The sequence below is a fragment of the Natator depressus genome, chromosome 2, assembly GCF_965152275.1.
Source record: "Natator depressus isolate rNatDep1 chromosome 2, rNatDep2.hap1, whole genome shotgun sequence".
Lineage (NCBI taxonomy): Eukaryota > Metazoa > Chordata > Testudines > Cheloniidae > Natator > Natator depressus.
Window position 1 is genome coordinate 178020228 of NC_134235.1, and position 15657 is coordinate 178035884.

General features: G+C 38.3%; 1 protein-coding gene across 4 annotated transcripts in view; it reads left to right on the forward strand.

Annotated features, from left to right (window-relative positions):
• PDE1C (phosphodiesterase 1C) overlaps positions 1-15657 on the forward strand; it is a 426361-nt gene that overhangs the window by 41667 nt on the left and 369037 nt on the right. For all 4 annotated transcript variants that reach the window (XM_074945378.1, XM_074945379.1, XM_074945381.1 and 1 more), the window contains exons 2-3: positions 4337-4387; positions 13369-13540. In XM_074945378.1, coding sequence (XP_074801479.1) covers positions 4337-4387; positions 13369-13540 — 223 coding nt within the window. The remainder of the gene's footprint in view (positions 1-4336; positions 4388-13368; positions 13541-15657) is intronic.

Genomic DNA, 15657 nt, shown 5'->3' on the forward strand with positions numbered 1-15657 from the left:
TTTTTTAAAAAATCATATTGTGGTTCTTCTACTTATGGTCCTGGTTACTGAAAAATTGGCCAGTATGACCTAAAATAACTAGTAATGATTATCTCTATGTCTGCAGTATTGCCTTGTATTTTCCCTATACTTATTATTCTAGGAAATAACTTAGTTCCAATACTAACTGTTAAAAGTTATGTAGTTATATCAAGCGGTTGGCAAGCTTTTAAGGAGAGGTGAATGAAAATGAGAAAAAGGGTGTTTTAACTTCAAAGAAAATTCTTTTCAAATTTTGCATGAATTGTGTGCTTATATGTGTATGTGTGAAGAGTTCTTGCTTTATTTAAAGCAGTGTGTCCATGTCTAATATTTTTGTGTTTAGTTCTTGAAAAAGTGATTTGTGGCTTTTGTTGGCATCTCATTTGTTAAATGGCAGAGTGGGGAAGATATGCAGTTGTCTTCATCTGTCAGTCTGAGTGAGTTATTACTACAAATTGGTATTTTTTTTTCTTTGAATTGTACTAGAGATTTTTGACAAAGAACTTTTGACAGCTTGATTGATTGAGGAGGTATACTGCTGAAATTGCTACTTTTTTAAATAAAAAAAAGGAGATAATACACTTGTCCAGTGAAGTTAAAAATTTGAGAACTGGCTTAATATTTAAACTGGCATACAATGCACATATATTTGAGTAGTCTATTTTAGTCTGAGAACAAACTATGCATATTATATATTTACTATTGCAATAATAACAAACTGAAAGGGTACAAAAAGAAAAGGAGTACTTGTGGCACCTTAGAGACTAACCAATTTAAATTTAAATAAATTGGTTAGTCTCTAAGGTGCCACAAGTACTCCTTTTCTTTTTGCAAATACAGACTAACATGGCTGCTACTCTGAAACCTGAAAGGGTACAACTTCTGGACATTGTGATGAGTGGTTGCGAAACATAGTGCATTTGATATGAGGGACTCTGATTGGAACTGATATTTTGCTGCCCATTAAGACAGATGACCATAGATAGCAGGGGAATGTTAGCTCAATTTTCACTGTAATGAGAATAACTTATTGTACATTAACTGTCTATAGCAGCTCTTTGTGTCTTAAGGAAGAACCCAAATTGCTTTATAAACTACACAGGTAATACTAAAGCGAGCACTGATATTTAACCACCTCTGGGTAGAATGCAGAAGTTAAGGAACAACTGCATATGTGCACAGCTTAGCACAAAAACTGTTTAGGATTGTAATTGAAGGCCTGCACAAGGAAAATTCTATGAGTGTTTGCACTAACAGTGTAAATACCATCTTGAAAGCCCTCTAGTCACGTCATCCATTAGAGACCAAAACAAGACCATGTGATCTAGGTATCCAGTCACATGGCACAAATACTGTGCAATATGATTAGCACTATAATGGAAGTGGTAGTCCCAGTGCCAACTCAACTGCGATCTATCCATAGGCAGTATTACATTGGTATAACCATTTGTTGAACAACAAATATTTTTGTACAGTCTAAAGCCCTGATCCTAAGCAGGTGTAAATTGATGTATTTGTCCTGTAGTCGGTAGGGCTACACTGACTTTCACCAGCTAAAGATCTGGTCCTAAAAGTCTGTTTGATAATTTGTGAATAGAAAAAGCGGCACTGTGAATAGTTGGCCCTACACTAGTGTGGACCCATTTAGTGATATCCCCAGATCTTCTCCTCTTCTTCCTCACCTTGTGCAATGGTTCTGCCACTAAAAGACTTCTGCACCTGTTGGGGAGTGAGTAGAATGGATTTGAGATCAATAGAAGCTAAATTACTATAGGTGTATCTATGCTACTAATGTGGCCCTCCCTTACTGCTGTATTTGACATCTCACAATCTCAATGTATTTATCCTCACAACAACGCTGTGAGGTAGGGAAGTGCTATTATCTCCATTATACAGATGTGGAACTGAGGCAAAGAGAGGCTAAATGACCTTCCCAAGGTCATGTAGGAAACCCATATCAGAACAGGGACTTGAAACAGAGTATCCCAAGTTCTCCGTTAGTGCCCTAACCACTGGACCAGCTTTCCTTATGCAGAAGATAGAAGTAGTAAAAAACAAAGTAGAATAAAAATCTGAGGGTGAAATCCTGGGAGTTTTGCCATTGACTTCAGGGCAAGGATTTCACACTCTAAATTGGAGTCCCTCAGCCATCATTCATCAATGTCACTTTTGTATAATGAAGTAAATATTACCTCATGATTTGCATATTAGGTTCTGGGAGGAGATTATCTGAAAACTGCAAACCATTTGTATGTGCATTACTCTTATTAATGTTAATGGAATAGATCCCAAAATGCCATATTTTCTTTTCTACATGAGCTGTAGCAATTTAGTAGTGTCATTCTGGGACTTTCCCCAGTTTGCTTGGAATTTATTGCTGTAGTGGTAGCATTAACACTATTTTAAAAGGGTAGTTGGCTTTTTAATTGTAAATCCAGACATCATTCTTAGCTACAGTATGTTACAGTCCAATTTGCAAACATGGAAGCCTCAAATTAGGTGTCCAATTACTTGTTTCTGGTGTTCAAATGAGCATTCAGAATTTAGGGGCTAATTTTCAGAGTTATTGATCACACCATATGAAAATCGGACCCACATTATTTTGAATTGCATCAGGCTTATGCTTGGTTTTAAAAATCAGCCGAGAGCACAACATAAAAAGGGGTAGGTTGTGGTTGAAGAAATAGACTTAAAGGTGACATGACCTTACATGTTACCACAGAAATACACGCAATCTCCTTGGGTGTGCATGGTGACTTACTTTCTTAGACCTTTAAAAGTCAACTTCTTTCCCACATTTGACTAACAAAGATGTTCTTCCTCCCCAAGCATTTGTCAGGTTTTTGAGTTAGTGTTTAGGGCTTGTCTACACTGCCACTTAGGTCAATGTAACTTACATTGCTCAGGGGTGTGAAAAAACCACCCCTCTGAGCAATGTAAATTACATCGACTTAAAGTGGTGTCTCCACTGCTATGTCAGCAGGAGATGGTCTCCCTCTGACACAGCTTCTGCCTCTCATTGAGGTGGAGTAATTACGCTGACGGGAGAGAGCTGTCCCATCGGTGTAGTACGTCTTCAACAGACGTGCTACATCTGTGCTGCTGAATCGATGCACTGGCGCTGATGTCGCATGGTAGTGAAGACAAGTCCTTAATAAAACAAACCGCAAAGCACTTCAAACACTCTGGAGAGGGAAATCCCTTCTTTAGTTACAAAGGTTTCATTTGCATAATGTTTCTAATGACACAAACCTTCCAGTTCTTCAGTTCTCCAGAGTGTCTTTCAGGAAAAAATATGGGAAACAAGACTGGAATTTCCACTGTGAAAAACATGTGAGGGGGAAAACACCTCTGAGAATTTTATACACTATAAAAAACACAAAAAAAGGAGAGAACTCCTCTCCACTCTCTCTCTCCCATCCCTTTCCATTTTTCAGATGCAATCCTAACAAATCTGAGATTGTTTCTACACACCCCTCTCTTGGGCTGCTCTCATGAATGCTCATAAGGAGGAATAATTGATAGGCTTGCCGCAAAGTTCTCATTAGAAATCAGCATCAAGTTCCCCTGTGCTCATCACCTTGCTTTTATACATGTTCCTTTACTGAGAGAGATTGAAAATCAAATGGAAGGGATTATACAGTATAATTCATCATAATAGCACCATCTGCTGGCTAATTTGAGAATTATAGTTGCCCATAAACTCCATTGTAATCTTTCTGAGCATTTAGATAACACGTGCTATCCCAGTTTTGATAAATGTAAAAAGACTTGAGAATAAGAGGGGAAACCTGAAATGAAACTGGATATTTTTTTGAAAAGATTTTGTTTCAACATACTGTGTTGTCTTCATGGAAGTTTATGAAACCGCTTTCTTGTCACAATTAGTTTTTCTTGCATTTGATGCTGTAAGGAAAAGATTGTTCTGACTGGTATTTCCAGTCCAGCTTGGAAGCAGCATGGACCAGATATCCTCACAAAAGGACACCCTTCCTTGTATACCATCCTCACTTCTGCTCTGGCTCTGGAGGTGGAGTCTGATCTCCCCACTGAGAGCGGCCATTCAGGGGAAGGACATCTCCTGTCCCTCCCTAGCCTGGCCTGGATTAGCAGCTAGGAGCTCCCGGCTGAGGCGCTCAGCAGCATGGGGAGATTGGATTTCATGGGGGTCTTATTTCACAGTCTGTGACACGTTTTTCATGGCCGTGAAATTGGTACGGCCCTAGTTATAGGTTTTACATGTGGGTATTGTCTAATGCTAATGAAAATACCAGTATGACCCACAAATTTTAATATAATATTTTTCTCTTTTCAGTTGCAAATGAGACAGGCAACAAAAATGCTCGACCACTTTCACGATTTGCTCGTAAGTAACCAATTTTTAACTCATTCACTTCTACACCTACTGTGTTGCATATATATGCATCTCTGGTAAATCTCATTAACTTCCTATTGCCTGCCAGTCTTGGCACCCCAGCTTACATTATAATATAGAGTTCTGGAGCCTCAAAATTCCTCCTGACCTTGTAGGAAGTGTCTGTTACAAGAACGCAATGATATTGAATGGAATTCCTTCTTCAGAGCAGGGAGAATTTTAAAGCTCTAGGACTACCTTCCTGTTTCAAGTTGCTCTTTTGTTATAAAAACACAGATGTTCAATAATTGCCTGATCCAAAGTCCACTGAAGTCAATGGAAAGTCCTTTTGGCTTCAGCAGGCTTTGGATCAGGCCCTAAAATAGTATTGCAAGGATGCTTTTTAACCAAATAGTAAATCTTTCAGCACCTCTTGCTATATATACACTCAGTTTGTGATACTAGAGGGAGTGTAAATTAAGCAAAAGAAAACTTGAGTCAGATATGAATCCTAAACAGGGGCATCTCTTAGCTGCGGGAATAACTTCCTTGGGCTACGAGGAAAAGTCTAAACACATGGGTCTGACACTGACAGACAGCCAACCTGTGTATGATCCGTAACAATTTAACAAGAGGCACTAAAATGTAATCAAAACAACCTACTTGTCTGTAAACTTCAAAGACATATATTAGACCAGCAATCATTAACCCATTTATTTGTAGTAATAGAAATCAAGGGTGGAAGCCAAGTGTATTTGTCTGTGTTTACCTATATCTTGTTAGGAGTTTAACCATGTAACTAGATTAGCTTGTAGATGCTAATTCCCTTTCATATCTTAATTGCCTTATTATTCATGAGGATGGTTCAGTTAACCTTAAGATCAAAGATGTAAGATCCTGTAGGAAACTAATATTATCTGCATTGTCTTCAGCTTAACTTTCTATGCTATAATAAAAAGAAAAGGAGTACTTGTGGCACCTTAGAGACTAACCAATTTATTTGAGCATGAGCTTTCGTGAGCTACAGCTCACTTATTATGCTCAAATAAATTGGTTAGTCTCTAAGGTGCCACAAGTACTCCTTTTCTTTTTTGCGAATACAGACTAACACGGCTGTTACTCTGAAACCTATGCTATAATAAAGTACTCTAATTCCCTTATGTGAATGAATGCACTAGTTTACCTGTGTATGTAGGAAATTGAAGATTAGCTTCAAAGCAGTGGTCCACCGTTGCCTGTTCTTCCTCAGGGGAAGGTCTTGCTGTGACAAGAGGCTTGTCAGGTTGCTAAAGGGCTATAAAGGAAAGCCCCGGTCTGATCCTGCCATCTCAGTCTGCTTAAACTTTAACAGGGAAGGTTTAAGGCATAAGACTGAGGTCTCCAGGTTTACTCTGGATCACCTGGAATTCTCCTTGAAGAATCTGAACAGACTATATATACACACCTGGACTGTCTATTGGACTATAACCATTTAAATTGATTCCAGAAAGAGTTTTACAAATCAGCAGCCTCACCATCTGTACTATTAAACTGACCTAATCTTGTAACCAATTGCAACTTTCTTCTTTTTCCTTTTTATTACTAAACCTTTAGTTTTAGTTACTAAAGCATTGGCATCAGCGGGATTATTGTGTATGGTCTGAGACTCCTATTGATCTGGGGATAAGTGTCCAGTCCTTTGGGACTGGTGAACCTCCCATATGGTGAATCAGGTTTTCAGGAATCCCTCACTATATTAGACTTGGCTGTCTAGATGGGAGTCAAGGGCTGGAATTCTTAAAGGAGATTGTATTTGACGTTTTTTTAACCCGTGTGGTATTACAGAAGCTGTTTTGTTACTGGCTAGATGAATCTAATTATAGAATAAACCACCAGTTTGGGGGATTGTCTCCCCTATCCCTTGCAGTCTGCTCTGTGTATGGCATTCTCAGTGCGGTCCATCCAGGCTCCCGGTCACAATAGGCCATTTAAAACTTGATGGGACAAAGCACTAGAAAGTAGGATGGAGATGATTAGATGGCCTAATAGGAATTTTCCATCTCCACTATGTATAATTTTATGATGCTGTGTGATTACTTGGCAGAAGAAAGACTGCGGTCACTATTAAGAAGGTTCATTATTTGCCAACATTCAACACACGGTGGCGGGTACAATACTTAGCATAGGTAACACCTTCAGAAAACTGGTGTCTCACTGTGGGCAAAAAACTTTTTTCTTTTCAATATACAGCACACACACTGAATGTGTCAAACCTGCCTTTGCACCTGCAAATAGGCCCCAGAGAACACAAAGCTTAGGTGCCCATTTAAAAAATAAATACATCTGACTTTTAAGGTCATTCACATGTATGTTGGTTGAAAATTGATTTCCTCTTATTGAGCGCATCAAAAGAAAATAGATCTGTAGTGCAGTATTCCCACACAGTCACATGATGGCACTCTAAGCATATTGTACACTGTATAGATGAAACATGACTAAATCATATCAGATACAATGATTCAGAAAGACTGACTGCTATGTATGCAGAAAAGCAAACTGGCTAAACTGAAGTAAGAAAATAATAAATTGTACTGGCATGTCAGTTTGATTTAAGATTTATTTTTCCCAAATTTGTAGACAGCAGAGCCTTAAGTTAGGGGACTCCATTGATTAATCGTTGTTAGTCCATAGCTAAAATAGCAAATGGTGATGAAACTGCAAAGAAAAGCAGACGAAAAACACGAAAGTTTTTTGAATTTTTTCTCAAACTTCTTTTTTGTTCATTATAGTTGGTAAAAAGTGTGATCTGGGATTGTAGGTTACTATTCAAATATCACCGGAGGCTGAGTTTTTGGGTTGAGGAGATACCATTTACTTATGCTTCAATATTCTTTTACTAGTGGGGCCAGCATAAGTCATGACATGGGGCTAAGCTGGCATTTCAGTACAAAACTAGACCTTAATTACATAATTTATGAAGGAAAGGATGGTTGTCTATAAAGCATAGGCTTAAACCTCAGGAAATCTGGGTTCTGTTCCTGGTTCTCCCATAGTTTTGGATCAGTCAGGCCACATTTTTAGAGATGGTGTCCACTGAATTCAATACTGTTAGCCAACTCATGGCCTTCAGGTAAGTGCCATGCATAGGAGCCCCTGCTGCAATCAATGGTTTGCTGACCATGTGAAGTGAGTTAGTTCCCAAGGCCATTTGCTGGCTCATGGAGAGTAATATTAATAAAACATAGACAGTAACTCAATTTAGTCCTTTTGGATGATAGTCATGGTGACATGAGATGGGGTTCACGTTGGTTAATTAAAGGGGTAAAAAATCTTTTTTGGTAGGAGTTTGACCTTGTAACTTGGTAGCCAGGCTGCAGATATAATGACTCAATCAGTTTGGTGGTGATTACCCCTCATTAGGAGTAGTATAAGGCAGTAACTCCTATAAGGATGTGAAAAAAACCTAGAGCTAGAACTGTGTTGGCAAAAATAGAGAGATCCATCAGGCAGTAATTGTGTCAGTGTCTGCTGCAGCAACAGGTGACTCCAAATGTTATAGGGAGGTAGCAATAACACTATAATTTACTCCACATTTCCTGATTGGTGCCATATTTTAAGTGAACACACACAGCAGTACAATACAAAAACAAATCTTATCTGAATGGTATAAAAAGCAAAGTGTTCAAGGACTGGTAATTGAGGAACATCTAAATAGTGTGGGATTGTTACAGATGGTCTCAAAGCAACAACTTTAGTTATGTGTGGATTCAGGTTTTTATAGAGCTAGAGACCAGCTCTGAAGTGTGGACCTGTATCTGAAATTGCTAATATATTTGGGGGACCTAGGCTTTGAGTTCAGGACTGTTGCTATACATAATGGAGGAAAAACAAATAGGGCCATTGGCCACCTGCATCTGGCCAGAAAATTGTGCCCCATCCAGTTTAGACACAGGATCTGGCACTGATGATCTGCCTATTCATGGCCTTCAGAGCTGATTAGTTTGAAATAAAAGAGGAGTTAAATTGTATTTGTTCTACAGGCTCATGTTAGCCAATTTTATGTATTTTTCAATGCCAAGTTTCATTGTATAAAGAGATATTTAGCGATCAGCTACTATTGTGAAAGTTGCTACTACTCTTATCGCTGCAATCGTTGGCATCTCAGCATGCCATCTTTGTTATGAAGTAGTGTTGCACCATTAGGCTTTGAACAGTTGTGCTTGTGGCTATAGGGAGTTAAATCCATAAGGCTTACCGTTCAGCGTTTCAGACAACTGAAAGATTCTGACAGATGTCTGACCACGAAGAGCCATAGGGGAAAACAATCCTTTGCTGTCTGCAGTTCACTTAAGCCTAATTGTTTATGTATAATGAATAGCCTGAACAGTCAATTAAGATGGGTGGACATGGCATTTCATCTCTCTAGTGAAGTGAATTAGATTTGTCTTAATGGTTGGCTTACTCCAACATGTAGATCTTGATAGAAATTCATCAGACTTTTGAATTTCTAATCCTAGAGATAAACAGCAAGAGAGAGACTCCTACCATTGGGGGACAGGTTTGGAGATAAAGGAAACAATGTACAAAATGCAGTAAATAATTTTAGCACCTTTTCTTTCTCCTGTTTAAATGTTTCTGGTTTCAATAAGTTTTCTCCCTCATAATTCAGCTTTTCCTTCTTTTTGGAGCCATTGGTTAAACTTGTTTTCCATGTTCTACCAGATTACTATAAAAGTGATTTGTGATGAAATAAATCCAACGCTGAAGTTTCTGCAGGCTGAGGTAGGAGAGAAGGGACTGCAGGCCAAATAATAATATGATCCAAACTTTGTTCATGCAAACAGTTGGATTTTGAGACCTGCTAAACCCGGTACTAGAGATGGGTGATTTAGGGAGAGCACATAGTAGGCTAGGCAGGTTTGAGGGGCAGTGTGATCTAGTGGATAGAGCACTGGACTGGGACTCGGGACACCTGGGTTTTATTCCAGGCTCTGCATCTGGCTTGAGGTGATTTTAGGCACAAATGGCAATTAGACACTTAATACCCTTTGAAAATTGAGGTAGTTAGAGGCCTAACCACCCAGGAACTCATTGTGCTAGGCGTTGTACAGGCACAGAACAAAAAGGCAGTCTCTGTCCGAAAGAGCTTATAATAGATGTAATTCTTTTTCCTCTTGAGAGGGTAGCATGGGATGGTCAGGATCTGAGACTTGGCTGAGGAAGAATATTCAGAGAGGAGAGGCCCCAAATTATTTTCTCAGCGGGTGTGTGCCACAAATCCCTGATTCTGACTCCCCCTTCTCTCTTCCCTCCCCCGCCCCCGAGCAGCCACGATTGCAGAAGCTATTGCTCCAGCCTTAGCTAGATTATATCCTAGGAAGTTGTATGGGCTGCTGACTGAGAAACATGTGGGTCAGGGAGCTCTGCTGGGTAAACTGAAAAATCTGACCCAAAGACTTAGGGGAGAGGGAGGCGGGAGGGTTGTTCTTCCTGTCAGGCTCGTATCTTCTGAATTAGTTGGCCACAGACAAAGCCTGTATATCACTTTTCCTGGGTGAAAACAGCATACATCTTTGATAAGACAAATAACGACAAAGCATAACTGTCATCCTCTGTATACAGGAACAGATGACATTAATATTAATGCTTATCAAGGTTCCTTCCCCACTCTGAACTCTAGGGTACCGATGTGGGGACCTGCTTGAAAGACACCCTAAGCTTATTCTTACCAGCTTAGCTTAAAAACTACCTCAAAACTTTGGTACAAGGTACAAACTTTGCCTTGTCCTTGAACCCTATGCTGCCACGACCAAGCGTGTTAAACAAAGAACAGGGAAAGAGCCCACTTGGAGACGTCTTCCCCCCAAGCCCTACACCCCCTTTCCTGGGGAAGGCTTGATAAAAATCCTCACCCATTTGCATAGGTGAACACAGACCCAAACCCTTGGATCTTAAGAACAATGAAAAAGCAATCAGGATCTTAAAAGAAGAATTTTAATTAAAGAAAAAGTAAAAGAATCACCTCTGTAAAATCAGGATGGTAAATACCTTACAGGGTAATCAGATTCAAAACATAGAGAATCCCTCTAGGCAAAACCTTAAGTTACAAAAAGACACAAAAACAGGAATATACATTCCATTCAGCACAGCTTATTTACCAGCCATTTAAACAAAAGGAAATTAATGCATTTCTAGCTAGATTGCTTACTAACAAGTTCTAATAGTCCATTCCTGTTCTGTTCCCGGCAAAAGCCTCACACTGACAGACAGACAGACCCTTTGTTCCCTCCCCCCCAGCTTTGAAAGTAACTTGTCTCCTCATTGGTCATTTTGGTCAGGTGCCAGCGAGGTTATCCTAGCTTCTTAACCCTTTACAGGTGAAAGGGTTTTGCCTCTGGTCAGGAGGGATTTTATAGTTCTGTATACAGAAAGGAGGTTACCCTTCCCTTTATATTTATGGCAATGCTATATTTCCCTGTGACATTCTCTCAGGAGGTAGGGTGGCAAGATGTGCTTTATTCAATGTTTTACTGCCCACTTTATATATATTATAGTGACAGACAGTCAGGACTAATTAAGAACTGTTAGTTCTGTCATGTGCTTTTTAGTCAGTGCTACTGGACAATTTGCTTCTGAATGACAGAGGAATGCTTGGAAACTTACAAAAGCATTATAAAAGCTGTATAAAAGTGAGTCGCTAACTTCAGTATGAACCCCATTTCTCCAATTTTAATTTTGCATGAAGTTACAAGCCTCTGGAGCAAGACCAGCAAGGTTTGGTATTCTGAAGAGGGAATTATCTTTTTATCCTATGAAATCCAGTAGGGCTAATGCTACATCATTATAGTGTGATGCCTGTTGGCACTACTATAGCTAATTTCAGTTATACACCACTCTTCCTGGGTTTGCTAACTAAACCATAAGCATCCTATGCTGTCTGAAACTTGGCATGTAGCAGGTTTTCGGCATGGTAGTAGAGATCAGATTTTCAAAAGTGCTGAATGAGTTAGAAGCACAAGTAATTTGGGCATTTTTGAAGATCTCATCCATAGTTTTGTCCAAGTTTTTTTTATTTTACTGTAATTTTTTTAAGTTGCAAGACCTGACATAGGGAAATGCTGTGCCTTGAAGTCTAATTTTTAAAAAAAGAAAAAAAAAGTCTTCATGTGAATTTAATGTTGGTGAAAGACTGGCAAATCTGGAGATGGAAGAGATGATCAGATTATATTGTTTTAAAAAGCAGGTGCTATGTTTAACTAATAGTGCTCACAGAAATTTTTCGTATACAAATTTTTGTTGTTTGAAAAATGGCCTTTTTTTATAATAACTAACCTTTTTGCAAAACACTGTTGCCATTACAGATTTATTTATTTTTTTGTTGAGAGGTGGTGGAATGTCACAATATTTTCACTTTTTACATTTTTTACCAAAAGGCCTAATTGTAGCATGTTGGGGATCTGAATTTAGGTGCTACGTTTCCTGATTTGGCATTCTGTGCACTGTGGAGAGGGCGTAGGAATGTTGCCATTGGCCATATGTCAGCATAAGAGCTGAATGTAAAACTTACATCAAAAAGGAATTTTGACAAAAATGTTTCATGAAACTTTTGTGAAAAAATGTTTTCTGTCCAGCTCTAATCATAATGCATTTACGTGAGAACATTCCTCTAAACATGTAGCTTAGCTGTTTCAGTGTATGCCACATTTTTCTCTTGACATCTGGGGATTTTCACATGTACTTTGCTACTGAGAAGAACTATAAGGGTGAAACCCTCTCCCATATGCACAGTGAGAGAAAAGTCGCATACCCCCCTAAGCCAAGCATATGGCTTTCTAGGGTTTTAGGTGGCAATGAAGTAGGTGTATAGCTTACAAATGTGTGTTGAGAATTTTAGGTGATGCCTGTGTTCTCATCTCTGAGATATTCTGGTCACACAAAGATTGATTAGTGATGTATCTAGTAATAAACCTTTTCTTTTTTCCTGAAGATAAACATACATATTAAAAATGCCCCTCAAAGGGCTGGTCAGAATGCTTTTTGACAGAAAATAGGATTTTCAACTAAGCAGATTTTTCACAAAATGTGTCTTTTCCTCTCTGGACAATTTCTGTTTTTATTGAAAAAACGGAACACTTGGAAAGCAAAATATTTTGGCTGAAAACTGTGAAATATTTTGATTTGGAAATACTGCTGCAGTGCCTCATAGGAGTTGAAGTTCAGTGGCTACATATCTCCGTTCTCCTCTGTGGGCTGGATTCCCAGGCCAGATGGCATTTTCCATGATTCATCATGGTGAGGGACTGCCACGATGCATTGCCTTCCCTCTCCAAGGTGTGTGTGGGGGGGAGAGACCACGATGCATCATGTGAGATGTAGTCAAACCACAGATCCTTGCCTATAGAGAAGTGTGGGATCATGAGGAACCAGACTTACAACTCCCATGAGGCATCACAGCAACTTTTCCAAATTGAATATTTTGATTTTTCACACACACTTTGGTATTTGAATTGCCACTGAAAAAAATCAAAATTTTTCCATTAAAAGAAATCCATTTTTCAACTAGCTCTAGTTCCTCAGACAGACACATTTTTGGTCTATAATCTAATCTTAATAAATTAGAAACACGATAACTAATTGTACTGAAGATAATAATTAGATGCCAATGTCTTGTGTTGAGCTGACCCTTAACTTAATCATGTTCCATTACATGATCAGTTGTAGTTTGAGTATCTAGTGTGAAGAATAACGGAAGAATACTTTCTACTGACAATTATTTTTGTTTTGTAAATAAATCTTTAATCAAAGAAGACAGTGTAGGTTAGGATTTGAAAATGATATCCTGAATGTTAGTGTTTATTTCCACTTTGGACTTAAGTCTGTAGGTAGAGCTCCAAATTCTAGACACCCAATGGTAAAGACATAATTTGCTATGTTTCTTTCTCTAGACTGCTGAGAAAACAGGTTAGCACTCTGATTAATTCATTCTCTCTCTCTCTCTCTCTCTCTCTCTTTAGGGTCAAAGTCACAAAACTGCATATGGAACACCGTTATTGGTGGGTTTACTGATAATCTCAAAGAAAGGCAGAAGCCAACCATCATTCATGATCCTAGGACTCCGGAGGAAATCTTAGCAGATGAGCTACCGCCTGTGGACAGTCCAGAAGCATTAGTGAAAACATCTTTCAGGTTTGATGGACATGAACACATTTTGCTTTTCCTTAATTAGCTTTCTTTAAAGTTAGGCAAGTGTACTGTGGGTTTGATTAAAGAAGTCAATATAGTGGTGCCTTCTGCTGTGTGGTGTGTCTTTGTACTGAATAGGATTGAAGAAACAGGGTTATAAGTAATGCTGTTCGGATTGCTGACTTTCATTTCTCAGACCTCATTACAAGATTATAGGCTAGACAGATATAATGCAATAGAGAGTTTTACATGAAATCACCTTTGAAGGTTGGTATTGTTTCATGTGAATCTATTGTAACAATAAAGATAAAATCCTGTACTGATATAGGGGCAAACTGAGTCTTTTGTCTGGTGATCTGAAGTCTTGAGAACTATATGGTGTTAATATATTTTTGTCAAGGAGGATGATTCCTGGAAAGGGGATTGTGTGCAGGTGACTTATGCTGTCATAAATGTGAGATACGCACATTATTATACTTCCTTCCAACTTGCTTATTCATGTGAGTGTTCATTTGGGAAGCGTTTCTTTGAAGCATCTTTTGTTGACTATAGTTTTCCCAAACAAATGAATTAAAACAGAAAAGCTGTACCTGTCGGGGTAAATATTTGATAGAAATTTCAAAATCTGAGTGCCAAGTGCACAGCAATACCTAGCAGTGTTTGTTTTTTCTTCTGGAGGCTTTGTTTTTAAACTATTCTCTCTTATTACTATTACATATTGCTCCGCACCAAAAGCATTTCCTGTTTTTACAAATGTCTCTGTGGCAAAGCCTGTGGTTTTAATTATACTCTAGGGTATAAACTGATATCAATCTTCGTATAGTTACACTATTTTTAGTGTGCCTGTTAAAGCCCTTTGCCCAGGTACTGATCTCAGACACCTTGTGAGCATTGCCTGGTATCTCAAAAACTCTCTTGCTGTGCTTTCATGTCAGTTTTTCTGTGATGGAATTTTGTAGTTAGGCAGTGAGCAGTGCTGCATGTTTCAGAATCTGGAGCTGCCTTTTATGACGAAGTTGTGATTAAAAAAAAATTAAACAAAGTTTAGCCTACTTTTGTCTTTCTCTGATATTTAAAAATCAATTGTCAAATCAAGACCCCCAATACAAATCTTTCTCTCACTCAAAATCTTTCCTTAAGAAATCATGGTCACCAGCAACCTTTACACTTCTGTAATCCACATTATTCCAACTATTTTTTAAAAATTGTGTTACTGCTTCTCAAATGGTGCAATCTGATTATATGAATGGGGTGGTTCTTAGTGTATTATGATCCCAGATAAAATAATAAGAGGAACCGATGAATTGGAGAATGCAGTTCAGTTACACAGCTCTCCTAATGTTGTGTAAATGGTTTTACAAATGTCAGAACAACCCTGGTATTTCATTTGTGACTGTAGGTAGTTACTTTACCATGTGATGTGCTATTTAGACTATCATAAAATTAAGTCCAAACGCATTGTTGGTATGAAGCACAATGTATCTATCTGTTTAGTTATACCAGGAGAGCGTAAATGCTCTATACATTTTGCAATCCATGACACTGAAAATAATGTGGTCCATTGCACTTCCTATGTTAAAGAAAACAGAAAATAAAGAAAATTAAAATATATTAAAAGTAAAATATAATTTTTGAATTCTGTTTAAGATCTCAGATGAAAATATTCCATGAAATGGTAATGGCAATGCAACCTTTCTAGGATCATTTGATATATTCACACGTGCTTTCTGTTAAGCAGAAGTGGAGGTTTGGTGTTAAATATACCTGTGAGTGACTACAGTGTTGCTGAAAACATAAAGATAGTGGATAAAATCCTAGTCCCATTGAAGTCAGTGACAAAACTCCTATTGAATTCAATGCACCCAGGACTTCATCTATTAAATTTGTTGGATGGACTGGAAATTTTGATTATTACCAAGCTGCACTTAGAGTGGTGGCATAGGGCAGGTATCATATGTTTTATTTATTTTTCCATTGACTTGTTTCAAAGGTGTAGTGAAGATAGAGATACAATGAGAACAATGTGATGATGAGATATATGCCAAATCTACCATGAAAATATCATGGTCATTAAACAAAGTGGAAGTAACAGAAGCCTAATAAGATTTAATATGAATTTC